Source organism: Lissotriton helveticus, chromosome 6, assembly GCF_964261635.1.
Source record: "Lissotriton helveticus chromosome 6, aLisHel1.1, whole genome shotgun sequence".
NCBI lineage: Eukaryota > Metazoa > Chordata > Amphibia > Caudata > Salamandridae > Lissotriton > Lissotriton helveticus.
The window spans coordinates 1,093,600,326-1,093,628,293 of NC_136067.1; the positions used below are offsets into that span (position 1 = coordinate 1,093,600,326).

At 48.5% G+C, this 27,968-nt stretch overlaps 1 protein-coding gene across 4 annotated transcripts in view; it reads left to right on the forward strand.

Annotated features, from left to right (window-relative positions):
- BIRC6 (baculoviral IAP repeat containing 6) overlaps window positions 1-27,968 on the forward strand; it is a 2,208,279-nt gene that overhangs the window by 1,800,107 nt on the left and 380,204 nt on the right. For all 4 annotated transcript variants that reach the window (XM_078648748.1, XM_078648749.1, XM_078648751.1 and 1 more), the window contains 2 exons: window positions 10,839-11,056; window positions 24,095-24,253. In XM_078648748.1, coding sequence (XP_078504874.1) covers window positions 10,839-11,056; window positions 24,095-24,253 — 377 coding nt within the window. The remainder of the gene's footprint in view (window positions 1-10,838; window positions 11,057-24,094; window positions 24,254-27,968) is intronic.

Consider the following 27,968-nt stretch of genomic DNA (forward strand, 5'->3'; position numbering starts at 1 on the left):
ATACCAACCCCGGTGGTGGGTCTGCGAACCAATAATCACACCAGAAAGTCCTGGAGAACGGAACGACCGAAAAAGCCATCTCTCCGGACTTGGCTGTCCAGGCAGTAGTGTCTAGCGAACGTGTGCAGCGAGGCCCACGTAGCTGCCTGACAGATGTCCTGCAAGGGGACTCCCCGACCCAGGGCAGTAGTAGCCGCTATGGCCCGAGTGGAATGGGCATGCAGCCCCACAGGAGACTCCTTTTAAGCCAGTGAATAAAAAGCCTTGATGCACAAAACGACCTATCGAGAAATGGTCCGTTTGTGCCCCGCCCGTCCCTTCTTAGCGCCCACGTAACCAACAAAGAGTTGGTCATCCACCCGGAACTGGGGTGTGCGATCCAGATAGTATGAGAGCGCACGTTTTGGGTCAAGACGGTGAAGCCTCTCTTCTTCTTTCGAGGGATGCGGAGGCGGAAAGAAGGTGGGCAAAGTGATGGACTGCCCGATGTGGAAGGCTGTGACGACATTGGGCAGGAAAGAGTGACGTGTCCGTAAAACAACTTTGTCCGGATGGACAGATAGGAAAGGAGGTTTAGAAGAAAGAGCCTGGAGCTCACTCACCCTCCTGGCAGAGGTGATGGCAACCAGGAATTTAGTCTTAAGAGTGAGAAGACGAAGAGGACAGTTATGAAGTGGCTCGAAGGGAGCACCCGAACCGCTCGGGCCCCGGACGGGACCACCGGGCCCGCAGGCGCCGTAGGCCCCGTCGGAGGAGACAGTGCCCTCATGGCCATGAGGAACTCCTCTATCTCCTCGCGCGACGCGCCTTGCCCAGGGACCGTATGGAGCAGGCCGCGCCGGCGACCCACGCGGATCCGCGGGGGTGGGGCCACCCGAACCCCCGGCCGCATCGCGCGAGCGTCGGTGGTACGATGACGACGCCCCGACTTCTTGTGCTTCTTACCTGAGGAACCAGACGAATGGTGACGACTTCCGGAGTGCTCGTGGCGGCTCCGCGACCGCTCTCGCGACCGCTTCCTCGACCTCCGGCCGGACCGGGACCGCTCTCGACGCGGGGCCGACACCCGGAGCTCGAGCAGCTTGCGGGACCGCTCCCGTCTAGCCTTACTCGTCAAGGCCCGGCAATCGACGCAGGAGTCCACGTCGTGGTCCGGGCCCAGGCACCGGAGGCAGAGTCGGTGGTGGTCCGTGACCGACATCGTGCGGTCACACCCGTCACAATTCTTAAACCCGGGCATCCTACCGGCACCTTAGGAGTAGATAGTAAATCAAAACTTTGGTCAAAAGACCGGAGTACTGCTCTTCGGATCTGCGCTAACTGGCGCGGAAAAAAGAAGAACTGACGTCAGCGCGCGGAGGCGGCGTCTATATACTCCAGCGACGTCATCACGGCGCACGGACGCGGAGCCGCAGGGGACGCCTGCAGACGACGCCTACCGACGCGCAGGGGTACTGCTACGCAAAAGTTTCCGGATCTTACAGATATATCGTTACCGAAGGTAAGTAACTTGTTCTTCAATACCTCTCTTCAGCCTTATGGATACCCAACTATGTACATGGCCATGGACCAGTCCGTGTCCTAATGGCTGTGAAGGGTCCCTGCAAGAGAGGTCACTCCTGGGACGGGACAGTCATTTGGGATAGGTGGAAATCAGAGGACTCTGGTCTCCCCTGGAATCTTGACTCCACATCAACATGCTTAAGCTCCAAGCAAACCGACTGGCATTGAAAGCCTTTCTACCCTTCATCAAGGAAAAGCTAGCACAAGTGCTCCTGGACAACACCACTGCCAAGTAGTACTGCAACAAACAAGGCAGGGTTGGGTCATGGAACCTTAGTCAATAGTCCCTGCTTCTCTGGAAATGGATGGAACAGCAGGGCATATCCCTGATGGTTCAACACCTGGTAGGTTCCCTGAACGCCAGCACGGACTAACTTAGCTGTTAATGCCTAACGGATCACAAATGGAGCTTCCATTGGGAGGCGGCACCAGGTCTATTTCCGTAGTGGGCAGGGCATTGGTTAGATATGTTCGCTTCTTCCGAGATTATGCAGTGTCAGCAGTTTTGTGCACTGGAGTTTCCAAGGCAGTTCTCGTTCAGAGATGCTTTTCGTCTCGAGTGGAGCTCAGGACACCTATATGCCTTTTCAATCCTACCACTCCTGCTCAGAGTTCTCAAGAAGATCGGGAACAACCAGGCAAAAGTCATCCTTGTGGCTCCAGACTGAGAACTGAGAGTCTGGTGTCCTGAGCTTCTCAGCATGACCATTGATCCTCCGATCAGGCTGCCTCTTCGGGAGGATCTTCGGTCGCACTGGCAGGGCAGGGCCGTCCACCCAAACCTGTCAACTCTACGCCTTCTTCCGTAGAGATTGAGTGGCGACAGTTGATTACTTTCGACCTTCCTCCGAAAGTCTGTAATGTTATTTTGGCAGCCAGACGTCCTTCTACCAAGACGTTGTACGCCTGCCAGTGGAACAGATTTGTGTTATGTTCTATTTCTCTCTGATATATTCTTTTTACCCATACCCTTACCCAGCAGGACTGTTCTGGGTACTCTCAAGGGTTCAATGAACACTCAGAAGGTCCCAGGGGAAATAATTTAACGACCCTAACTGCTAAACCCCGACTAATCATAACACCAACAAAAATTAGCAGTGAGTCAATCTTCAACTATGTATCCAACAACAAAAAATTGTAAAGAATGGGACAAGCTAGCAAGGTGAACGAGTTCCCATCAGTCCTCTGTCGAGACCGCCCTTCATCATCTGGGATCTCTCACTCCTTTCAGGGTAGAAAACCGCATAAAACAGGCAGATTTAATAACCTGGTCACGGGTATATCAAGGAAGGGTACCCCAGATGTGAGATAGGTGTGCCTAGTGAGGAACTGAATAGCAGTGCTTGAAAGTGAAAAGTGATAAAGTGAATAAAGAGAAGGCTCTAAAATTGGGTAATGATAGGGGAAACAAAATTTAATATATACCCACACACTCCCAAATCAATAAAAACAGTGCAAGTAGTAGTATAACAAATGACTACTAATAGAGAGTATTAGGTCGACATGTTTCTGCAGTCACTGGAGCCTCTAGGTCTCCTGCTGCTTCCTCAGGACCATTAGTGCTACTGCTATTTATAAAAAGGTAAAAGGTATCACCTGATGTAGAAAAGTGTATTTGTCCTCCCAACTGTATTTCAGAAGATCAACCAGGAGAAAAATTTGAAACAATAAATGAATGGATACATAATTAGAAGGAAAAAAAGAACAGTCAGAATAGTTACATTATTCATTGACTGTACTGTAGGTTTTTTAATTAACCACACATTATTTGTAATACCTCAACTAAGGTAAAACACTCAATTTGAATTAATTTGCAAAAATTCCACTCACCCATTTGTTGGGAAGGAACAGCCCCACCTCACCTGGCGCCACTTTTCACTTTCAAGCACTGCTATTCAGTTCCTCACTAGGCACACCTATCTCACATCTGGGGTACCCTTCCTTGATATACCCGTGACCAGGTTATTAAATCTGCCTGTTTTATGCGGTTTTCTACCCTGAAAGGAGTGAGAGATCCCAGATGATGAAGGGCGGTCTAGACAGAGGACTGATGGGAACTCGTTCACCTTGCTAGCTTGTCCCATTCTTTACAATTTTTTGTTGTTGGATACATAGTTGAAGATTGACTCACTGCTAATTTTTGTTGGTGTTACTCTCAAGGGTTACCTTTCTGCTCTATCTGCCTTTTTGTGGCTTCCTGACAAGCCCTCTTTATTTAAGTCCCCTATCGTGAATAGGTTCCTTAAAAGTCTTGTACATACGCTCCCACCTTCCCCTTTCATTATGTATGAGTGGGATCTTGATCTGGTGCCCACATTTCTGATCTGTGTTCCTTTCGAGCCTCTTCATTTTTGTCCACTCCGACTGCTCACCATTCAGACAGCCTTTCTAGTGGAAATCGCATCTTTCCGAAGGTTGAGTGAACTGCAGGCTTTAATATCCAAGCCTCCCTTCCTGTCTATATTTCCAGTCAAATTGGTGCTTCGCACTAGGGCCTATTACCTGCAGAATAGGAAACACCATTCCATGTAAGCCAATCCATCACCTTACACACTTTCTACGCTCCTCCACGTCCTTAAAAGGAAGAGGAGCAACTTCACCGTCTGGACCCAAAAAACAGTGTTGTCGTTCTACCTTTCCCGCACAAGAGAGTTCCTGGTGGACGACCAACTCTTTGTTGGGTGTGTTGGAGTGAAGAAGGGCACAAAATTGTATCATTTCGCGCTGGGGCATTCTCGATATAAAAACCTGCTATGCAGTGGCCAAAAAGTAGCCCCCGGCGGTTTAAGGGCTCATTCCACCAGAGCTAAAGCTGCTACCACTATGTTAGCATGTGGAGTCCCAGTCCTGGATATCTGCAAGGCAGCAACGTGGGCATCCCAGCCAACGTTTATTAAACACTACTGCCTGGACAGTCGGGCCCACAGGGAGAGGCACTTTGCCGTTCAGATCTGCAAAACTTTTTAGTTTAGAATTTGTCCACAGCCTGCCTCTGGGGATGGTAATTATTGGGTGTGTATATATATATATATATATATATATATATATATATATATATATATATATATATATATATATATATATATATATATATATATATATATATATATATATATATATATATATATATATATATATATATATATATATATATATATATATATATATATATATATATATATATATATATATATATATATATATATATATATATATATTCAAAGGTAAGGAATCTGCAGCTAGATGTCTCTATCAGATAAACAAGTTACTTACCTTCGTTAACACATTATTTGGTAGGGACAAGATCTAGCCACAGATTCCTTACCGACCTACTCATCCTCCCTGCTCTGCGGACAGGTTTTTAGGGTCAGGGCTGATCGATTTGAAGGCCCTAGTTTGGACACACCAGTATCAGTGCACTTATTGGCTCTGCACTCCTGGAATGGAAAGTCTTGAAAAGTAACTGACATCAGCGCGCCGAGGCAGCGCCTATATAGGTGATGCACACGTCACTTCCGGCTCGGACGAAGCTTACAATGTGAAGAGGAGCTGACTGACGCCACCTACCGGCATGCAGGGGTTCTGCTCGAAGAAAAATCTTCTGGATCCAGTCTGCCGCCTGGGAAATTCAAAGGTAAGGAATCTGCGGATAGAACTTGTCTCTATCACATAATGCATTACAGCAGGTAAGCAATTTGTTAATTTTGAAGCCAGTCAGCCAAAGTAGGCAACACATGAACTTGCTGTATGGCTTTAATGTTATGGAAAAACAAAATTAAAGCTGATAGGAGATCATATTCTGGTCATACTGTAGGCATGCTAGGGTTCTGTTTCTGGAGGCCCAAGCAAACATGGGATCCATGATCCAACCTCAGTGGAACAAAGTGTTGTCTACCAGGATTTGTTGATACTCCTGCAGTGAGGCATGTAATCTTTGAATCTGAAAGTGACACGTTAGTGATAGATTCCTTACCTTAGAATATTCCCCAGGCGTCAGTCTGGATCCGGAAAGTTTTCTGCTTAGCAGTACCCATGCGTGCCAGTAGGTGGCGCTGTGCGGCTCCGCGCCCGTCAATGGCGTCGTAAGGATGACGTCACGGAGGCTACTTAGGCGCCACCTATGCGCGCTGACGTAAGTTCTTTCTTTTTCCGAGCCGAAAGCGCAGATCCGGATTGAGCACGTACTTCGGTCATGTTTTTTACCACTTTTATAAGACTTTGTCTCCTGGTGCACGTAGGAATGCCCGGCTTTAAGTCTTGTGGGTCGTGCCGCCGTAATATGTCGGTGGCGGACCCCCATGATGTCTGCCTCTACTGCCTGGAGACCGACCATGACTTCCGGAATTGTCTGGACTGTCGTGCCATGGCCCCGAATGCCTTGCGGGAGCGGTGCTGGAAGTTGCTGGAGGTCCGGCACTCCTCTCACCGCCGCTCCGGGTCTAGGGGCCGCTCGCCGGACCGCTCGCCGGACCGGAACTGTCCCTCCTTGGACTCTGTCTTTGCCTTCAGATTCCGGTAAGCAACGCCATAAGAAGTCGAAGAAGCGCGTTCGCTCTCTGACGTCCCCCTGTCGCTCCCCGGAGGTGGACGAGGGGGATATGGGCTCCTCCCTTGCTGCTCTGCCCCTGCTGCTCCGCCGGAGCCTAGGAGTCCCGCGGACTACCCGTAATAGCCAGGTCCGTCTGCGACTCCCGAAAAGATGCAAGAGTTTCTTGCTGTCATGGACCGCCTGTTTAGGCCTCTGGGTCCCGCGCACGCCTGCGTTCCCCGGGGTCACGTGTCCAGATCCTGTTGGCCCGGCGGCACTGCCTCTGGCGCCAGCCTCAGAGCCACTGGATCCAGCGCCCTCGGCTCCGGCCCCAGCGCCACAAGGTGCAGCACCGCTGGCTCAGGCCCTGGTGCTGCCCTTGGCTCCGGCCCCAGCCCCGCCCCTGGCTCCACCACAGGCGCCGCACTGGGTGCCGTTCATCCCGCCCCTGCCCCAGTTCTCGTACCATTTCGTTCCGACCTGGGAAGGTCGGAACGAAATGGTACGAGAACCGGGGCAGGGACGGATAAATGGCCGGCTCCTTCTACCCCGGAGCCAGATGAGGACTGGGACGGTTCTGAGGACCCCCTTGCGCGGCAGTGTGACTCCGGGCAGGATTGGGTGGATGACCTTCAAGATGCGAGATAACTTAATGTGTCTTCTGACCCAGGGTTTGCCTCACCTCCGCCTACTATGGAGGAGGGCGCTTCCTACTCTATGGTGCTGCATAGAGCTGCGGATGCTCTCCATCTCGAACTCCCTATGGTTGCCCTTAAGACGAACCTCCTTACGGATGTGCTCCAGACGGCTTCTACATCGTCGTAACCACTGCTCCCTTTCAATGAGGCCTTTACCGAAGTCCTCTTTAGGCACTTGGTTGCGGCCGGCCTCGGGGGCACCGGTGGATAAGAACGTCGCTAGGCTTAATCGCCCAGTGCCTGGTGACCCTGCCTTTTTGACCACTCATCCCAGGCCTGAGAGCCTGGTCATTCAGGCCTCGATGTCCGCCGGATAAAGACTCCAAGAAGCTGGACCAATATGGCAAGAGGTTGTTCTCCTCCGCCAGCTTGGGGTTGTGGTCGGTTAATACAGCCTGCTTATTGGGCCATTACTCCCAAGCCGTGTGGGATACGGTAGCAGAGGTCCTGCCTCAGTGTTCCGAGGAAGTCCAGGCCATCCTTTCTCAAGCGATTGCGGAGGGCAAGAATGCGGCGAAGTTTGCCATCAGGTGTGGTTTGGACATGGCTGATTCCTTGGGCAGCGCGATTTCCACGACTGTGGTGTTGCAGCGCCATGCCTGGTTGCGGTCTACTGGGTTCTCGCTTGATGTCCAGAGCTTGCTCATGGACATGCCCTTTGATGGCTCTCGCCTCTTTGGCGACCAGGCGGACAGTGCCCTGGAGCGCTTTAAAGACTCACTGGCCACGGCTAAGTCTTGGGTCTTTCCACAAAGAGGCCTGCCACGCCTGGGTTTCGTTCCTTTCGTGGCCAGGGTAAAGACGTCGCGACGCGCTCCTCCGCAAAACCTGCGCAGAACCTGCCCCAACGTGGCCGCGGCTTCCGCAGGGGCGGGGCGGGTAACCAGCGAGTGGGTCAGTCCACCTTCACACCCACTGCTAGCACCTCCAAACTTTCCTAATCCAAGCTTCAGGGGGCACCCCACGCCGGTAGGAGGCAGGGTCCGTCGCCACCTCCACCACTGGTGCGAAATCACATCGGACAAGTAGGTGCTGCAGATAATCGCTCCCCTTTCTGTCCTCCACTCCAGCCATGCCACCTCTGTACCACCGTATTACGGGGGATCATTTGGCTCTTCTCTGTCAAGAAGTCACGGCCCTCCTGGCCAAGGGGGCCATTGAGTACGTTCCCGATCAGGAAGTAGGGAGTGGTTGTTATTCCCACTACTTTCTGGTCCCCAAGAAGGACAAGGGGGGCCTGCGCCCCATCTTGGACCGCCGGGACGTCAATCGCTTCCTACGGAAGGAGAAGTTCAAGATGATCACTCTGGCTCAGGTCCTGGCTGCCCTGGACCCTGGAGACTGGATGGTGGCGTTGGACTTGAAGGACGCCTATTTTCACATCCCTGTCCTACCGGCCCACCGACGTTACCTGCGGTTCATGGTAGGCTAGGAGCATTTTCAGTCTGCCGTGCTCCTTTTCGGCCTTACCCGCCCTCCTTGGGTGTTAACGAAAGTGATGGCTATCCTCCTGAACAGCGGATCCGGGATATTCAGGCTATGATTCCGATCTTTCAGCCTCTATCCCGGGTTTCAGTCAGGATGATCCTCCAGCTCCTGGGCCTAATGGCCTCCTGCATCCTGCTGGTGACGCATGCCAGATGGCATATGCGGGCTCTGCAGTGGGACCTGAAGTTCCAGTGGCCACAGTATCAGGGCAACCTGTTCGATCTCGTCCAGATCTTGGAGGGCGCTGCACGACAGTTGCAGTGGTGGCTCACGAATCGCGATTGGGTCAGTGGCAGGTCCCTCTCCCTTCCCCAACTGGAGCACACAGTGGTGACAGATGCGTCCCTCCTGGGATAGGAAAGCCATATGGGAGAGGTGGAGATCAGAGGCCTCTGGTCTTCGGCGGCGTCCCGGTTCCATATCAACCTTTTGGAGCTGCAGGCGATCTGGCTTGCACTGAAGGCATTCCTTCCCTTCCGGGGAAGTGTAGTGCAGGTGTTCACGGACAACACCACCGCCATGTGGTATTGCAAAAACAGGGCGGGTGGGGTCGTGGACCCTATATCAGGAGGCTCTGCACCTCTGGACATGGCGGGAACATCAAGGCATTACCTTGGTGGTTCAACACCTGGCAGGTTCTCTGAAAGCCAGGGCGGACGAACTCAGCCGCCGGTGCATGGTGGATCACGAGTGGCGTCTGAACTCGGACGTAGCGCAAGGTCTTTTTCTGCAGTGGGGAGAGCCTTGGTTAGATCTATTCGCCACCGAAGAGAACGCGCAATGTCATCAGTTCTGCGCGTTGGAATTTCCAAGGCGGCACTCGCTCGGAGACGCTTTTCGTCGCGAGTGGAGTTGCGGTCTGTTGTACGCCTTTCCGCCTATACCACTTCTGCCCAGAGTGCTGAAGAAGATCAAGCGCGACCGGGCCCAAGTCATCCTTGTGGCTCCGGACTGGGCGAGAAGGTACTGGTATCCAGAGCTACTCAGTATGTCAATCGATCCCCCGGTTCGTCTGCCTCTTCAGGAGGACCTTCTGTCGCAGCATCAGGGGGCGGTCCTCCACCCGAACCTGTCCAGCCTCCACCTCCATGCGTGGAGATTGAGCTGCGACAGTTGACGGCTTTTGACCTTCCTCCTGAGGTCTGTAATGTCATTCTGGCAGCCAGGTGTCCCTCCACTAAGATGATATACGCCTGCCGATGGAACAAATTTGTGGCATGGTGCACAGCAAACGCTGTGGATCCCCTTTCTACCCCTCTTTCTGAGGTTCTTCTGTTCCTCCTATCTTTGGCCCAGGAGAGCTCTGCTCTGGGCACTATCAAAGGCTATCTTTCTGCCATTTCCGCCTTCCTGAGGCTTCCTGATCAGCCTTCTCTGTTTAAGTCCCCGGTGGTTAACCACTTTATCAAGGGCATTACGCACACGTTTCCTCCCATGCCCTTCATGATGCTTCAATGGGACTTAAATCTTGTCTTGACTTTTCTGATGTGCTCTCCCTTTGAGCCTCGTCATAACAGTCCTTTGTCTTCTTACTCTTAAGACAGCTTTCCTGGTTGCTATCGCCTCTGCCAGAAGTGTGAGTGAGCTCCAGGCCCTTTCTTCCAAACCTCCTTTCCTTTCCTTTCATCTGGACAAGGTGGTTTTAAGGACCCGTCTTTCTTTTGTGCCAAAGGTTGTCACGCCCTTCCACATCGGACAGACCATCACTTTGCCCACCTTCTTTCCACCTCCGCATTTCACAAGAGAAGAGGAGAGGCTCCACCGTCTGGACCCAAAACGGCCGCTCGCTTTCTATCTGCAGTGTACACAGCAGTTCCGGGTGGATGGTCAGCTTTTTGTCGGCTACGTGGGCGCCAAATAAGGTTGGGCTGTGCACAAACGGACCATCTCCTGGTGGGTTGTTTTGTGCATCAAAGTATGTTACTCCTTGGCCAGGAAGGCGCCTCCTGTGGGGCAGCGCGCCCATTCGACCAGGGCAACTGCAGCCACTACTGCCTTGGGATGTGGTGTTCCCTTGCATGACAAGTGTACGAGGATTCTTTGATGTGTTATTGGTGATTTATATGTTGTACAACCAATATGTTTCATCTAGATGATGCTTTTTGTAATACATTGAAATCTAGAAGGTAGTAAATGTATCCCTCATATATATGATTTGTTTTTTACTCAACTTAATCTGCTCACTAATTTATATTTTGCATGCATTAACAAATTCCACCCATCACAAACGTTCACTGTTATTTGACAGGAGCATTAGTACATTTTTCTGTGATGTTCGTGCTAAGTAGGTATTAGAGCAGCACAACACTATAGTTATGTCTTCGATACACAATTGAATGGTTCACTCAGGTCTGCACTTTGAATCTAGCAATAATGTTGTGCATTTGGTGTGTTTGCATGGATGAATTTGATGCATTTATATAAATATTCAAGACTCACCGCTTGGAAAAAAAACTCTTTCCCTACATTTTTTGTCTTCAGAAAATTTACTTCAAACATGACTGTTGTCGTATGCTCTAAATTTAATCAAACATTTGTCTGACATTTTTCCTGGTATGTAGGTCATATACTGCAGTCTCCATCGGCGAACGTGCTTCCAACCCTCCCATTTCACGTGCTGCGCACCTTGTTCAGCACCACCCCACTGACTACAGATGACGGAGTACTTTTGAGGAGAATGGCATTAGAAATTGGAGCAATGCATCTTCTTCTTGCCTGCCTATCTGCTCTCAGCCACCATGCCCCAAGAGTTCCAAATTCTGGTCTGAATCAGACAGAGGTAGGTTTATCTTGAAGTCAAGTATCTGAATTTTGGCTTACTTTTGTCTTGGATATCTACAGTCTCAACTTTCCTAAATATTAATTGCATGTGGGTTTCATAGATTTATATTTGGCTTTAAAAAACGATACCATTACTATGTTTCCATGTTTTTCTCCTCAAATGTCCGTGGATTATCAGAAACTAAAATCAACAACCATCGGTACACACAAGGTCCCAACATTTGCAGATACTCATTTTGTCAGGTCACTGCAACAAATGTTATGTCACAGACGAAAATCTTTGTATTAACTGTAATTATAAATCGCTTTCCTTCCTATAAGTATTAAAGCCCATTTAAATCCCACAGTACACATATTTAGGTGCGTGGAGATTCTCCATTTAATAGACTACCCATAGCTCTTTCTGTGCCTCCTGACTCTCACATTGGAAACTGAAACTCTTCTTGCATCTGGTAATGGGTCACCTTTATGTCAAGGCCCTCCCTTTCTACTGTCATAGAATAGCACCACCTAGTGGATAGCAGCATAATTATTTGCTAAAACTACATGTAATGAGTCCTTCAGGACATTTTTGCCCTTTCATTCTCCTGCCCTCACCTCACAAATTCCTCACAATCATATTTACGTTCGTAGCTGAGTAGAGCTTGCCTGAATTGTACTACAGTGTACTTTTTCTTTTGTTAGGACTATAAGCATGGGGACATTTTATTTTCTGCCGCATTCCGATTTACCCTGTGCCGAGGCAGCCACGTCATGACACAAAATCCAGGGTCCATATAGCGGTGTCTTTTCAAGAGTTCTGCTCTTACCGGAGTTACATTGCTTGGGGACTAGTACCTCTTTTTTTGTCTGTTCATTTCACTTGTTAATCTCTGAAATGGAGCTTATTGTTGGAGAGAGGCCCAGTATCATTCAAGTAGTTACAATGTACCTTTCTTTGAGTGAAATATAGAATGTTCAAATAGATTGCTTCTGATGGGTACATTTAGCCATAGGTTCCTCACCTTTAGAGTATCCCAGGTGTTACAGTGGAGTTGAAAAATGCCTCCCCACAATGAACCCTGTACACTAACAGGTGGCACCGTGTGGCTCTGCGGAAAAATCCTCCTTTCAAGAAGTGACTGAGCAAGGCTGCATTTTGTCAGCTTTCTGAAGTGCTGACATCACTTCCTTTCTTTTCGTGCCCTTCAGCGTGACTCTGAAACAATACTGCCAGAGACGCACACAAAAAAAATCAGGATGTGCTAAGGACGATGTCTTCCATGAAGATGACTGAATTCAAAACCATGCTGCAACTGCAAGAAGCTGGTTTGGTTACTGACTTGCAGGACTTGTGCCTTTTGTGCCTGTGCTCCAGTCAGGGTTGAAGTCATTTAAGAAGTGTGCCCTCATGCATCAGAATGCGATCAGAGAGGCAGAAGTGAAACTCTACCTTTTTTGTTGAAATCTTTTTATTAGTGTTTTGCATTCATAAAACAGGTCACAAGGCAAACCGCATATTTGCTAGCAGTACATAGCAATTACAAACGTGGTTCAATGACAACAAATCAATTCCAGTCCCATGAGCGCTGCAATTGCATAGCATGTCCCCTGAGTTCGGTGATAGGATGTCCCATCGCAGGGTGTCGTGCCCGAGTGTATCTGATCCTTGGGGTGATGAGTTGGTGGAGTCGGATGAAACTATTCCCCTTCCGTTGGCATACAACCCTATTTGATAAGTGCAAACATCAACATGTTTGTAGAAATGTTGGACTTCAACCTACCGACTAAAACTGAACTGGGAATCACAGGAGGGGATACCTCCAGGGGTAAAAAGGAGGGGAGGGGTCGAGGGCCGCGAGCGTAGGGTCAAGGGGGCACCAGGGGCGCCCACAAATGGCGCATTAGTTAGGCGAGAGCCTGTAATAGCCGGTGCCGCGTGCCCAAGGGGGCGACCAGGGCAGAGGGCGGGAGCAGGACAGAGAACGAGGGAGAGCAGGGGGGGGTCGGGGAGGACCCCCTCATCATTGCGAGTGCTGATAGATGCAACGGCGGAGGAACCTGCGAGACGGGACTACTAAGTGGGTTTCGAAGGCTCGGGTTGTGTCGGCCCCGGAACATCCTGTGCTGTCGTTTCGTGTTTAAATTGTATCAGCAGGTGTGCCCATTCCATAGAGATTGGGTGTTTGCGTGTTCCTTTTCCCTCCTCGTCCCTCAAGATCTCTTCTTCCGCTGCCCCCCACTTGTTCACCGCCCCTATCCAGGCCGCCTCCGGCGGACCCGCGGGCGCCCTCCAATGCATGGCTATGGATCGTTTGGCTAGAAGGATAGCTAAGGATGCGAACTTCCATTGCAGCTTTTTGGATTTCTTCTTCTTATAAATGCCCAGGGCGCACGCCTCCCCAGTGGCAATGTGTTGTAAGTGTACCAACGCTTGCAGTATGTGGTGCACCCTACCCCAGTATGATTGCAGGGAATGACAGTCCCAAAACATGTGTTTAAAGTCCGCATTCAATGTGTGGCAATGGGGGCATCTGAATTCTGTGTCTGAGTAATATTTACTCAACTTGACGGTTGTAAGATAAGCACGATGTAGAACGTTGAACTGTATATTTTTGAAGCGGGCGTTACGAGAGACTTTTTTGGGGTATTCTAGTGCTCGTGTCCACTCCAAGTCGTGAAGGACCCGCCCTACGTCATCCTCTCAGGATTGGCGCAACCTGTCTAAGGGAACCTCTACGAGTTCCCGGATAGCTTTGTAATGCCAAGTGACTAAGTGTCTACCTGTCCCCATCCGCAATATCGTGTGCAGCACTGGGTGTGTGGGGGGTTCACCTTCTCGCAAGTCCCAGTATGTTCGACTACTGTCTATGATTTGCCTATGTGTTAAGAATTGCCCCTGTGGAAGGTCGTACCACTCGACCATCTGCTCATATGACTTCAGTTGGCCCTCGAGGAACAAGGCCTCCACCTCGGACACCCCACTGTCAGCCCATATCCACAGGTCCCTTTCGGTGTAATATCCCTCCTTCCGGGGGAAGCCCACCAAAGGGAGTAGTGGGGAGTATAACGGTCGTCCTTTTGACAGCCTATGGATGCGCAGCATGCATTTGCGAGGTATAGCGACCTGCAACGGGTGTGTACGAACTGGTCTGGAACCTGGCATCAGTAGTCGTCGGATGGCAGGTAGAGGTATCCCTCCGCTATCTGTGATCGTCTCTCGGCCGTCCAGTGAGATAGCCACTGGAGTTGCGCAGCTAGGAAATATGATTCAGACGACGGGGGGCCCAGGCCACCGCTTACTGAAGTGAAACTCTACCTTATCGAGCATAAAAGAATGTTGCGGTCGAAACAGTGGTCTTGCTCCCACTCAAAGTCACAGGGCCGACTCCAGATGAGGTTTTGTTCTTGTTCAAAGTCTCAAGTAAGTCAATGCCAAAAACGTGGCATAAGTGAAAGTTGGTTGCAACGCGCTCCAAATTCCCCAGGCCTTTATCTTAAAGACCATTCCATCTTCCTCCGGTGCACATAGGGGCCCACAGAGTCGCAGGGACTACCACGTGGATTTTCAATGGCGGGTCCCGTCTTGGCTACGACTGCCTCTCAGAAATCACTTCTGGGCCCATACCGATGCCAATTCAGGCTTCCACCCAGGCTCCAATGTCCTCGCCAGTTCCTCCTGTCTCCTATGTCCACGCAAGTTCCTCCTGTTGTGTCACCGTTCTCTTATGTAGTATCTGCACTGGACTCCAATCCTAAACTAGCAACAGCCCACACCAGATCTGTGTCACATTAGGAATATTAACAAAGGCACAGTCAGTGGTCATTCAACCAGACCCTCAACATCCTCCATGACACCATTACTGCCAGATTCTGACATGGTGCATGGCCAACAAAAACGTTCCCCGTGAACCTTATAAGGAGAAGGTCGGCGATTGCTCTCCTCATTACACTAGTGAAGAACTTTACCTCGACCTAAAAAAATGCACCTCCCCTAAGAGTGACTTTAATGCACCTCCTGCTTTTCCATTGGATGCAAGCTCCTCCTTTGCAGTAGTAGTGCGCATAGTGACCGAGGTGCTATGTTTACAACTCCCTACAGTTGAAAACAAAACCTATGTACTGACTCAAGTACTCCAACCTAGGCTAATTTCATCAGACCTACTATTACCATTTAATGAGGCACTCACGGACACCCTCATTGATTCTTGGTTAAAACCAAACATCATCCCTCCTTAACTGGGGTGTGCCTTCTGGGCAGCTACACCCACGCTTTGTGGGACATGGTCAGCGAGATCTTGCTGCTTGTCACAAAAGGCCTTGGAGTTTCACTTGCCCAAATGTTTCAGGATGGACAGGATACAGCAAAATGTGTACCCTGCAATCAACTGGACACCATCTGTTTCATAGGCTGCACTATCACCTCCAGTGTAGTGCGGCAACAGCATGCTTGGAGGCAGGCGCCTGGGGAGATCTAGGTGTCCTTCATGAACATGCCCTGTGATAAAGCTGCATTTTTTAGTTGAAAATGCTATTTCTTTGCTTGAGCAGTTTAAAGTTTGTCACAGCAATGCGCGATCTTTGGGGTTGTTGTTGCCAGCCTGTCAATTCCACCAGGTGTTTTGAAAATGTATAGATTACTCCATAAATGTAGCTTATTAACAATGTCAACTGTCAAAACCTTGAAGCAACTGGCTCATTGTTTTCAAGGCAGCAGATGTGGAAGCGGTTGAACAAGTTCAGTCCAGCAAGGCCAGCATTTATCTACTTCCCACTTGCCTGGTGCAGCAGCACCCACACCTCTGATTGACCCTCGCAGCCCCACTGGTAGGGGAAGGAAACTGAGAATTACTCCCTGCCTAGAAATCCATCAAATCAGACAGATGGGTTTTGCAGATTGTTCAATGGAGCTATGCCATCTCGCTGAGTGGAGCAGACAAGTCTTTCCTTCCCAGGCTATCGCTAGAACATGATCCTTCAGTGCTGTGTCTCTCATTATTAGTAGGACAGTGGAACCAGCTTCAGGCCTGGTGGCTATTGGTGTATGTGAATTTAATTGGAAGTACCTCTTAATACGTCCCATGTGTCCCTCGAGTGAGATCTCCATTTCATCTGACAACTCCTCAGTGGCGGCTCCTCTACTTTGGCGGAAGAGGGGCTCCTCCCTGAACAAAAAGAAAACTAAAATGATAACTATTGGTTCGAGGCATATGGGCTGCAGATGGTACATTTATGAATAGATCGCCATCTGGTGTTGGGCTCGGATGATTGCACTTTGTTTTTCTTCTGGAGAAGTCTTTGTCGTCATAGGTGACTCCTCCTCTCGGTGTTAGTGCGCATGGGCATCGGCTCCATCCTTAGATTGTTTTTTTCCGCCATCGGGTTCGGATGAGGATCGAAGCGCTCCGGACCGACTTCAACAAAGAAGGTTATAACCGGCGCGTATTCCTTTCCAAATCGACGGTATCGATATCGAACGCGACTTCACTCCATACCGACGCGATTCGAAGGACGACGACTACGAGAAACTCGACGTAGTCCAGCCCGGGGTCCATGGAAAGGACTCCATTCAAAAAATGTCCAACGTGTGGTGCTAAGTTCCCACACAAGGACCTACACGAAGTGTGCAACCTCTGCTTGTCCCCTGAACACGAATCCAGGGACTGTGAGGCCTGTGCAGCGTTCTCGTCAAAGTCGACGATTAGAAACCGTCGAGCCCGAAGACACGAGGTATCGAGAATGCAGTCACAAGCAATCCCGGAGCTGTTCGAGGACCAGCACCCAGAAGAGGAGGAAGAAGAGGCCGACGAGGCGGGGTCAGAAGCGGACGAGTCCGACGTCGAGGAAATCGACGTCCAACAAACTGTGAGTGACGACGTCCCTTTACCGAAAAACAGACCCCGCACGGTGTCGACCCCGCCCTCGAGCCCGGTCAGACAACCGAAAAAAGTTTCCAACGCCCCGCCTTCGAGCCCGGCAACGGAACAGAAACCGAAACACTCGGTCCCCCATCATAGTGGTTCCGGTTCCGATAAACCGACAACATCGACACCGAAGCACCAGGTCAAGGAAAGCTCGAAGTCGAAGCAGTCCATGTCGACACCGAAGCACGCTTCGGCGCCGAAAACACCCTCGACACCGGGGACATCTTCGATACCGAAGAAGTCGGATCCGAACAAAACTTCGGCACCGAAAATACAAATGGACATTTCAAAGAAAAAACACCTTTCGGAACCGAAAACTGCGGTACCGACACAGGAACACGGAACGGATCCTAAACAAAAGACTTTGTTTATTGACCCAAAGACTGGCAAGGTAGTCACAGAACTACCTAAAAAGAGGAAACATGAACATTTGGACGACAAGGCTCATCCAAAGAAGAGAACAATGGGGACGAATACAACTCCTCCCCCTTCTCCCAAACCTCACACACCATCTTCGCCTCTTCCTCACAATAGGCCAGATATTCCTCCCACACGTCCATCTACACCTACAACAGATGGAGAGAGTGACACAGGGGAGGGGGGACACCCTGGGGATGATGAGGACACAATCCCAGAGGAGGCAGACCCATGGGAGGAGTATAATGTGGGATCAGGTAATGATACCGACCTTGAGTCATATCCCTCAAAACCTTCACCTCCTGATGACAATACTGGGTTTGCACAACTCATTACTAGAGCAGCAACATTTCATAAGGTAGACCTACATACAGAACCTCTAGTACAGGACTTCTTATTAGAGACACTACCTACTGCACAAAAAACATCAGGAACACTACCAATGCTAAAAGGCCTTCTCAGTCATACATCAGAGATATTCAAAGACCCAGTGAGGGCTAGGGTATTGAACCCAAGAATTGATAAAAAATATAGGGCAGCTCCAAAAGACCCAATATACATTAAGGGACAAATTCCTCTAGACTCACTAGTGGTCACAAACGCTCGCAAGAGAGCAAACTCTTTATCTACAGGAGAAGCGCCACCTCCTGACAAAGAGTCTAAACTAATAGATGCCTCTGGCAAGAGAGTAGCATCTCAAGCGGCAAACAGTTGGCGCATAGCTAATACGCAAGCACTACTTGCAAGGTATGACAGAGCGCATTATGATGAGTTAGAAACACTCATCAAACATCTCCCTAAAGAACATCAAAAGAGAGCTGATCAACTTATACAAGAAGGGAAGTTAATTACTAACACTTCAATAAAGTGCGCCCTAGACGCGGCAGAAACTGCGGCAAGGTCGACAAATACAAGCATCATGTTAAGGAGACATGCATGGCTCAGAGTGTCAGGATTCAAACAAGAGGTACAAACCTCGTTACTTAACCAACCTTTTGATGGGAAAACACTTTTTGGCACAGGGACAGATGAGGCCCTAGAAAAAATGAAAAAGGATACAGAAACGGCTAAATCAATGGGAGCATTGCAACAGCCGACACAAAGAGGTTCCTTTCGTAGATCCACCTATAGAGGAGGATCCAAAAGTACAGGTACAAACCAACAGCAAACCTCTTTTACACCTACATCACCCAGAGGTAATTCTAGAGGTGGATACAGGGGTAACAACAACAAGGGTAGAGGTCGCGGAAACAACAACAACCGCAACTCTCCAACCCCAAAACAGTGACTTCATAGAGCTTCCCCCAGACCATATAACACCGGTAGGGGGACGCCTATCACAGTTCCTACCTGTCTGGGAAAACATCACATCAGACAAGTGGGTAAGACAAATTATCCAACATGGTTATTGCCTAGAACTCACAGCTACCCCACCAAACATCCCCCCCAAACAGCGTCCAATGAAACAAGATCACCTGACACTGTTAAAACAGGAAGTAATATCACTGCTAGAAAAGCATGCCATAGAGAAGGTTCCACAGCACCAACAGGGAACAGGAGTATACTCCCTATACTTCCTAATCCCCAAAAAGGACGGGTCTCTAAGGCCAATACTGGACCTAAGACCTCTCAACGCATACATAAATTCGGAACATTTCCACATGGTCACGCTCCAACAAGTACTTCCTTTACTGAAGAACGGGGACTTTCTTTCTACACTGGATCTAAAAGACGCTTACTTTCATATCCCTATTCACAAAGCCCACAGGAAATACCTCAGGTTTGTGGTAGAAGGACAACATTATCAGTTCAAAGTCCTCCCATTTGGTGTCACGACGGCACCAAGGGTGTTCACAAAATGCCTGGCAGTGGTAGCAGCTCACCTAAGAAGACAACAAATTCATGTCTTCCCATACTTGGACGACTGGCTAATAAAAGCCAGGTCGCAAGAGGAGTGTCTGCAACACACACAAAAGACAATTCAGCTACTACACCAGCTACGGTTCACGGTGAACTACACAAAGTCACACCTACAACCAAACAAAGTTCAACAATATCTGGGGGCTACCATAGACACAGAAAAAGCCAAAGTGTACCCCAACCCAATCAGAGTCCAAGCAATGCTTACAATCATTCAGAGATTTCAGCCACAACACTCACTAACAGCAAGAGTGTTCATGCAGCTATTAGGCATGATGTCATCCTGCATACTGCTAATACCATATGCAAAACTACAAATGCGTCCGCTACAAGAATGCTTAGCGACACAGTGGAATCAGGCTCAAGGACAGATTACGGATCTGGTGTTGGTAGACGACCGCACACACCGCTCTCTGAAGTGGTGGAACAGAACAAACATTACCAAGGGGCGGTCGTTCCTAGAGCCAATTCCACAGGTGACAATAACAGCAGACGCATCGCTCACCGGATGGGGAGCACATATGGACAAATACACAGTACAAGGAAGGTGGAGTGTGCAGGAAAGAACACTGCACATCAACTATCTAGAACTACTGGCAGTGTTTCTAGCATTGAAAGCCTTTCAGATACATGTTATCCACAAAGCAGTCCTGATCAGAACAGACAACATGACAGCAATGTATTATATTCAAAAACAGGGGGGGACGCACTCTCTCCAATTATCCAGACTAGCACAGGAAATTTGGAGATGGGCCATTCCTCAAAACATCTATCTGTTAGCCGAACACCTACCAGGAGTTCAAAACCAGATAGCAGACATCTTAAGCAGACAGTCGGAACAAATACACGAATGGGAACTGCACCAACAAATACTACAGCCATTCTTCCAAAGATGGGGACAACCAGAGATGGACCTATTTGCCACTCATCAGAACGCAAAATGCCAAAGCTTCGCGTCCAGGTACCCACATCACCTGTCGCAGGGCAATGCGTTATGGATAAATTGGTCCAACAAATTTGCATACGCTTTTCCCCCTCTCCCACTAATCCCATTAGTGGTCAGGAAACTGCAACAACATTCAATGACCATGATACTAGTAGCACCCACGTGGGCAAGACAGCCGTGGTTCACCACGCTCCTACAACTCTCACAAGTGCCACATCAAAAGCTACGAATTCTACCCATGCACCTTACACAGAACCATGGAGAAATAATGCACCCAGATCCAACTCAATTGAACTTAGCGATCTGGCTCCTGAAATCCTAGAATTTGGGTACTTAGATCTCCCCCCAAATTGCATGGAAATAATTAAACAAGCGAGACGTCCAACCACCAGAGCATGCTATGCAGCTAAGTGGAAGAGGTTTGCTATACACTGTACTAATAACAATATCAACCCTCTAGACGTATCAACAAGGGAGATTATTTGCTACTTGTTACACTTACAGCAATGTAATCTAGCGTACACATCTATCAGAGTACATCTAGCAGCTATAGCAGCATACCTACAAAACAGGCAGCGCATATCACTGTTCAGAGTACCAGCGATAAAAGCATTCATGGAAGGTCTTAAAAGAGTCATTCCACCAAGATTACCACCTTCCCCAGTCTGGAACCTCAACGTAGTACTCACCAGACTAATGGGGCCACCCTTCGAACCTATGCATAGGTGCGAAATACAATTCCTTACATGGAAGGTGGCATTCCTTATAGCCATTACCTCACTCAGAAGAGTAAGCGAGCTACAGGCATTAACAATACAAGAACCATTCCTACAGATACACCAGAATAAAGTGGTTCTTAGAACAAACCCAAAGTTCTTGCCTAAAGTAATTTCAGCATTCCACATCAATCAGCCAGTGGAATTACCAGTCTTCTTTCCAAAGCCACAGACGGTGGCAGAAAGGGATCTACATACACTAGATGTTAAAAGAGCCATTTTGTACTACATAGAAAGAACACAAGACTTCAGGAAAACTAAACAACTATTTGTAGCATTTTCCCCAACACATAAGGGCAATCCTATCTCTAAAGCAGGCATCGCAAGATGGATTGTAAGATGTATACAAATATGTTACATTAAAGCAAAGAGAACATTAACTGTTCCTCCTAGAGCTCATTCCACAAGAAAACTAGGAGCATCTATGGCATTCTTAGGGAACATTCCCCTAGATGACATATGTAGAGCAGCAACTTGGTCTACACCACATACATTCACAAAGCACTACTGTGTTGATGTACAGGCTGCACAACAAGCCAGAGTGGGCCAAGCTGTATTAAAAACTCTATTTCAGACAGTTGCGACAGACACTGGTGACCACCGCTAGGGAGGTAACTGCTGTACAATCTATTCATAAATGTACCATCTGCAGCCCATATGCCTCGAACGGAATATGCTACTTACCAGTATGCATCTGTTCTTGGCATAGAGGGCTGCAGAGTGGTACATGCCCTCCCTGCCTCCCCGGAAACCTGTGTCTGTCCCAACATTATCTTATTTAGATACATTTACATGGGCATATCTTTATGTACTACACTACACTACTCCATCTAACCCTACTATGGCAAAACAATCTAAGGATGGAGCCGATGCCCATGCGCACTAACACCGAGAGGAGGAGTCACCTATGACGACAAAGACTTCTCCAGAAGAAAAACAAAGTGCAATCATCCGAGCCCAACACCAGATGGCGATCTATTCATAAATGTACCACTCTGCAGCCCTCTATGCCAAGAACAGATGCATACTGGTAAGTAGCATATTCCTTATTAACATTTTAGTTTTCCTTTGCAGTCAGTCGCTGTGGAGGTGGGCACAGCAGGGTAGAGGAGTGCTTTGCACTCTTAAAGTGGGCATGCCGGCTTGACCGGTCCTCTTGGGCCGGCCAAACAGTCATGCACACTTTGCATCTTCCCCACCATGCTGCATTACACAGCCTGGTGAGGAACATCCAAAGCCTCCCATTCCCCATTTGATCCACAGCCCTCAGACCAATCACAATGCTGCATTGCAGCATTGTGATTGGCTCAGGGGAACCTGGGAGCCGGGTGCTTCCTGCTGCTGGCAGGGACTGCAGGAAGAAGGAAGAGGATGGGGAACAGAGGAGAGGCGGCGTCCGGCTGTTTCTGATAAGTGTTTTTTAAAAATATTTCTTAGGCCTCGTCCCCTGTCTCCCCCGCCTCACCACCCGAATTTGGAAGAAACTGCTACTGCAACTCCTGTACCATAAAAGACGTTAAATTCTAGCCCCCTGCTTCTATGGTCATCCCTAGTATTAAAAAAATTGCTGGCCCTGGTCAAATTTTCCAAGCATTTAATCTTTCGATCTGTAGCAAGCAGATGTATCTGGTTTACTGGTTATCCCCTCCTCCTGTAGGTCTTGATGTACTTTTCTGTCTGTTTTCTTTGTCTTGAAATCACACGCCTAGCCTTCTCCAATTGGGACATACTGCCACTAATTTCTTCAACACTTTACTTTAGGAGTTGAGTTCTCCCTCAAGCCAGTGTCAAATGGATAGTAATTGCTTGCTATGTGTAAAAGAGTTCTCTCCACTTTTACTTTCTCCACCAGGAATTTAGCTCATGGACTTTCTAGGAGTTCAAATTCTGCTATGCCATATTCTTTCTTTCCTAATGGAGTAAGTATCCTAAAGAGACTTCTTGTGTTGTCTGCATAGGAACCTTTGATCGGCTTGTCTCTAACGCCTACTTTGTCTGAAACTGCAGGGCTAGTCCAGCAGCTGCAGACTGCATTGTCATGTTAGGCCTTCTCATCTATCACCTTCCTCTTAGTCTTATGGAGGAGGGGACTGCAAGGGCCAACTCATCCAGCCTCAACTGTCCCAGCTAGAATGCTATTTTGGGTTGTCGCCTCCACTCTCCATAGGTTCTAACTCTGGACTTGGCCAAGAAGTGCAGCCCACCTGGAGGAAGGGGTCTATCTTCCAATGGCTGCAGCACCCCAATTCTGCAGCAGTCTTTAAGTTGCAATAGATGAGTTTGATGATGGACAGTCTCCTCTTATTTAATCTTTCAGACCATGGAGTTTGCCTCTTCCACAGGCTGAGACCTATGTGTCAAACTGATTTGTGGGGCTCTATGCTCAACTGGAATCTTTCCCACCATCTGGCCATACCCTGCTAAGCCACTGTTAAGAAGATTTGTGGTTGTCATTTTAGCTCTTGACCTTATTAGATGATTTGTAACAATCTGGCAGCTCTAAAAGAAGAGGTTCTTGGACGTAAGTGCAAGGACAGTGTACACATTATAGCATCTGCTGTACAGCCACCTTTTTTCAAATAAACTTAGCTGCCATTTATGTTCTGTTTACATATTTTACAATCAATTAATGTCCCTCAGCTTCCAGATTGTTTACTCTGCTGAGCTTTAAGTCTTCAATTTCCGCTTGTAGTATTATAAATGTCTCAGGCATTAAAGGAACTGAGAAGGGTGGGTGTTGTCAGACTTCGAGTACAAGAGCCTATTTGCTCAATAACTCATTCTGTTATATGGAAGTCTTTTAGACTATTTATGACTATATTTAGAAGACAATTCTAGTTTGACAGGGAAAGCATAATTTTTTTAATTTAGCTTATTTGCTAGAGGTCTTGAAAAACTGTAATTTGCATGTCTCCAATCATTGAATACTCTTCAGTAATCTACATGTATTTGTATAAATCCTGTATTTTTTCTCCCATTCTAATTGCTATGAATAATTAATGGAAATTCTGAAATCGACAACTTGCTTGAAGTCAGAGTGAGAGTCTTTCATACCTTTTTCTGCCTACTTACAGGTTTCAAGCACACATAGTAGTGCCACAGTTGAAGAACAGCAACTTTATTGGGCGAAGGGCACTGGCTTTGGGACAGGCTCCACAGCATCAGGATGGGATGTTGAGCAAGCTCTGGCAAAGCAAAAACTTGAAGAAGAGCATGTAACCTGTCTGTTACAGGTATGTGACAAAAAGTTAAAAGTTAAAAAGATGTAGACACATGTCTCTTAAATCAGTTTACTCAACTAATAGGATTGACATTCCACAACACTATGGGGAAAGGACTATTGTACTAATTTAACTAACAAAACAAGGTTCAAAAATTGCCCTATGAGAAAATAGGCAGTTGTGGGCCTGAAGTAGCTGTTTTATGTCGACTCAGTTTGTTAGTTCAGTTAAAAAAAAAGAATCACTAGCTATAATATTCTTCCATGCATGGACATGACACTCAAACATTTTGAGGGTTAATGCTACAATTCTAGAGTTCCCATAATGTCCCCTATCTGCTAAAGGTTAAGCCCAGGTTACCAACCCTAGAATGGGGATTTATATGTAGGAGAGCATCCTGTACTGGTGTTCGTTCAATGGGGGCTCACCATTGTACACCAATAGTACCTTCCCTACCCCAGGATGCCTTGCATACAGGCTGCTGTAAGTCTGATGGGCATGTGATGAACCTTGTTTGAGCTTGCAGGACCACTCATGCACCCCTACCTGACTGATCTGTCTTAGACTTGGGTATCCTGAAGCCCATTTTATCCTCCACCCAGCATGCTTCCTTTTGAAAATCCCTTACCTCTCTTCCGCCTCTCTACATAAGCACTTCCTCATTATCTCTAAGCGCCCCAAAATAAGATAGACCAAATGTACATTGAAACTAAAGTGCCTATTCTTTCCCTTATTCTCAGCCCACATGATGACTTTAGTGGTGTTCACAGCGAACCACAGCCTTGGGGAACCTCCCACCATTCTGAACTAAGCTATTTGGTCATCCATATTCATCTGATACCCACCCAGTGTCCGCTTCTAAAGGGAACATAATACCAGCAGATTCAGTCAAGGTGTATAAAATTCCATAGTTCTGCTAGGAAAGGCATCCATTCTACATTGGGCATCAACTTCCTCAAAACATGGAACTTGCCATGATACAAAGCAACTTCATTTATATTCTTGCAAACTTCCACAAACCAGGAAATAAAGGAAATCTTCAACTTTAAGCTCTGCAGCGTTAATGCCATGAGCAACTTTATAGTTTTCAGCTGGTCAGTCTATGCCTAAAGGAACCTGCAAAAAAGCATAGACGTCCTGAAGAATTGAACTTTCTCATAAGGCAGCCTTGCTTCGTTCTTAACCATGTCCAGCTTCATGCTCTAGAAGGACACCTTTGTAGCTAGACCGTTGCAGTTCACCAAGACTAAGAGTACTCCTAGTTTCTCTTTTATATGCCCGAAATAGTGTAGCAATCTTTGACATTCTCCTGAAATTACCCCACCAGCAAACAAGGAGTCCTCCAGATAATACACCATTCCATCCATCCTGCTCTCTTGCTTACATTTCGACTCCAAGAGGGTATTGAACTTCTCAAACACCTCGCATGAATATACACCCATATTTACCATAGTCCCAATTTATACAAAACTGAGAAGCAATTAACTATTGGAATGCACATGGAAAAGAACCAAAAACCTGATTTAATGTGTGCCTTGACTAATCAGGCTCCCACTCCCTTACTGCAAACCAGTACTTCAGCTGCCTTAAACAATGTGCACTACACCATGCATTTCTCGTAATAAAGGAGTTCAGTGAGTTTACTTTAGGCTACGATAGATGATGTATCCTGGTCTTGTGGGGCCTACAGCATTAGTGTGATTGGTGCATGATCTGAAAGTGATATGTGTTTTATCCCTGTAGACATTATTCTCGGGGAGGCTGTGCTTGATCTCAGGACATGGTCGGGGGCTTGGTCTCGCTGGCACCAAGATGGCTGCACATTGAGTGAGCTCTGCCGGCTGTGCAAATAATTCGCCAAAGTCCGGAAAGTATTGACCCCATCCAGACACATACTAAGTGGGCCTCCACTGTTAACAATCCCTGACGGTGGCACAGCCTGTTTGACGAGACCGACACGCTGAGGAAAGCATAAACGCCATATCTGTGCGGCCGGGCCAGAAGTACAAGAGGCCGCGTGGTCAGCCCTTGATTGCTGGCTGCCAGCAACTGAGATGCCCAATCTGTACCGCTGCCTTGCACCCCTGCGAAGACACCCGCTGACATGCGGTGCGGAGTGCTTCTGATCTGCGGAGCGCTCCCCTTTGCCAGCTGCAAAGGGCTGCCAGGACACGCATTGACGACGGCACTGGGCGTGGCTCTTGCTGGCGCAATCTGCGAGCAACAATATAAGTAAGGAGGCAAAACGGGGCGGGGAACGGATGGCCGAACACTGCCAGCCTGAACATCATGCTTCACAACTGCTAGGCCCCCCCCTCTCTCCGTGAACTGGCTGCCGAAGCTGGGCAGGCCCATACCCCAAGCGAGTGTCTGCACCGGGCTACCTAAATTAAAACCCGAAGGGTCCAAAAAACAATACAGGCGCACAGGGCCATTAGAGCGGCCCGATCAGTGGTGCGCATTGTGCGCTGAGGCCACTTGGGCCCACACTCTCCTGAACGCCCACCGCAGCCACCGTGCGTGGCCTTAGTTGGAACAAGGGTGGTCGGGTTGGGCCTTACTAGGCCACACTTATAAACTGAGCCTACAAATCCCTGCAACATCCTGCAACGTTGGGAGTGGCGACAACCTGGGAAGAGAGCAGACCACCCACAAGTGTAACTTGAGTCACAAGCTGCATGCCTTATTTATTTATTTATTTATTTCGCATACTTTTATAGCGCAGACCTGTCACCCAGAGGGCATCCTGGCGCTTTGATCAGAGAACCCATCGCACAAGACTAGAGCAGACGCGCAGCCATTACTTAGGAAAGAGATGAGTTTTTAAGGCTTTCCTGAATGGACGATAGTCCTTGCAGCTCCTAAGAGTGAGTGGGAGAGAGTTCCACAATTTAGCTGCCGCCACTCTAAATGAGCGGCCGCCCATCCTCACTCTTTGAAACCTGGGCACCACCAGAAGGTGGGTCGATGACGACCGCAGAAGCCGTGGGGCAGAATACCATGCAAACATGTTTTGTAATGGAAGGGGGCCTAAGAGGTGAACCGCTCTAAATACCAAACAGGCCGCTTTAAATTGGACCCGTAGTTCTACCGGGAGCCAGTGCAAGTCACGAAGCGCCAGAGTAGAGGAGCTGGATCTGGGACGCGAAAGGGCCAGTTTAGCAGCCATATTCTGCACCCTCTGCAGTTTCCCAATCAGATTTTTTGGGGCCCCCAAAAGGAGGCTGTTACAGTAATCCAGCCGACTTAAAATAGTCCCACGGACTACCTCCGGCCTGGATCGAGCAGGAAGCAGAGGCAAGACTCTGCGGAGCATGCGGAGCAGCATCATACATGTTCCCGTGGTTTTGTTAACATGTAGGTCAAGTTGTAAATTAGGGCCGAACATGACCCCTAAATTACGGGCTGACTCCGATGCCGACACCGGTTCGGAAAAAGTGCTGGGCCAGAAGTCGGTGGGTAAAACCCGCGGGATCCGATCAGTGGAACAGTGAAGCACCTCCGTCTTCGAGCTATTAAATTGCAAAGAATTTGCTTGAAGCCAATCTGCTGTAGCTACCATGCAGCGATGGAAGGTGTTCAGCGAGATTGCATTGCTTCCTTCCAAGGAAAACACCAGCTGAGTATCGTCGGCATAATTAAATGCCGAGACCCCAAAAGATTTTATTAGCTGGACAAGTGGACGGAGGTACAGATTAAACAATAGCGGGCTGATGGCCGAGCCCTG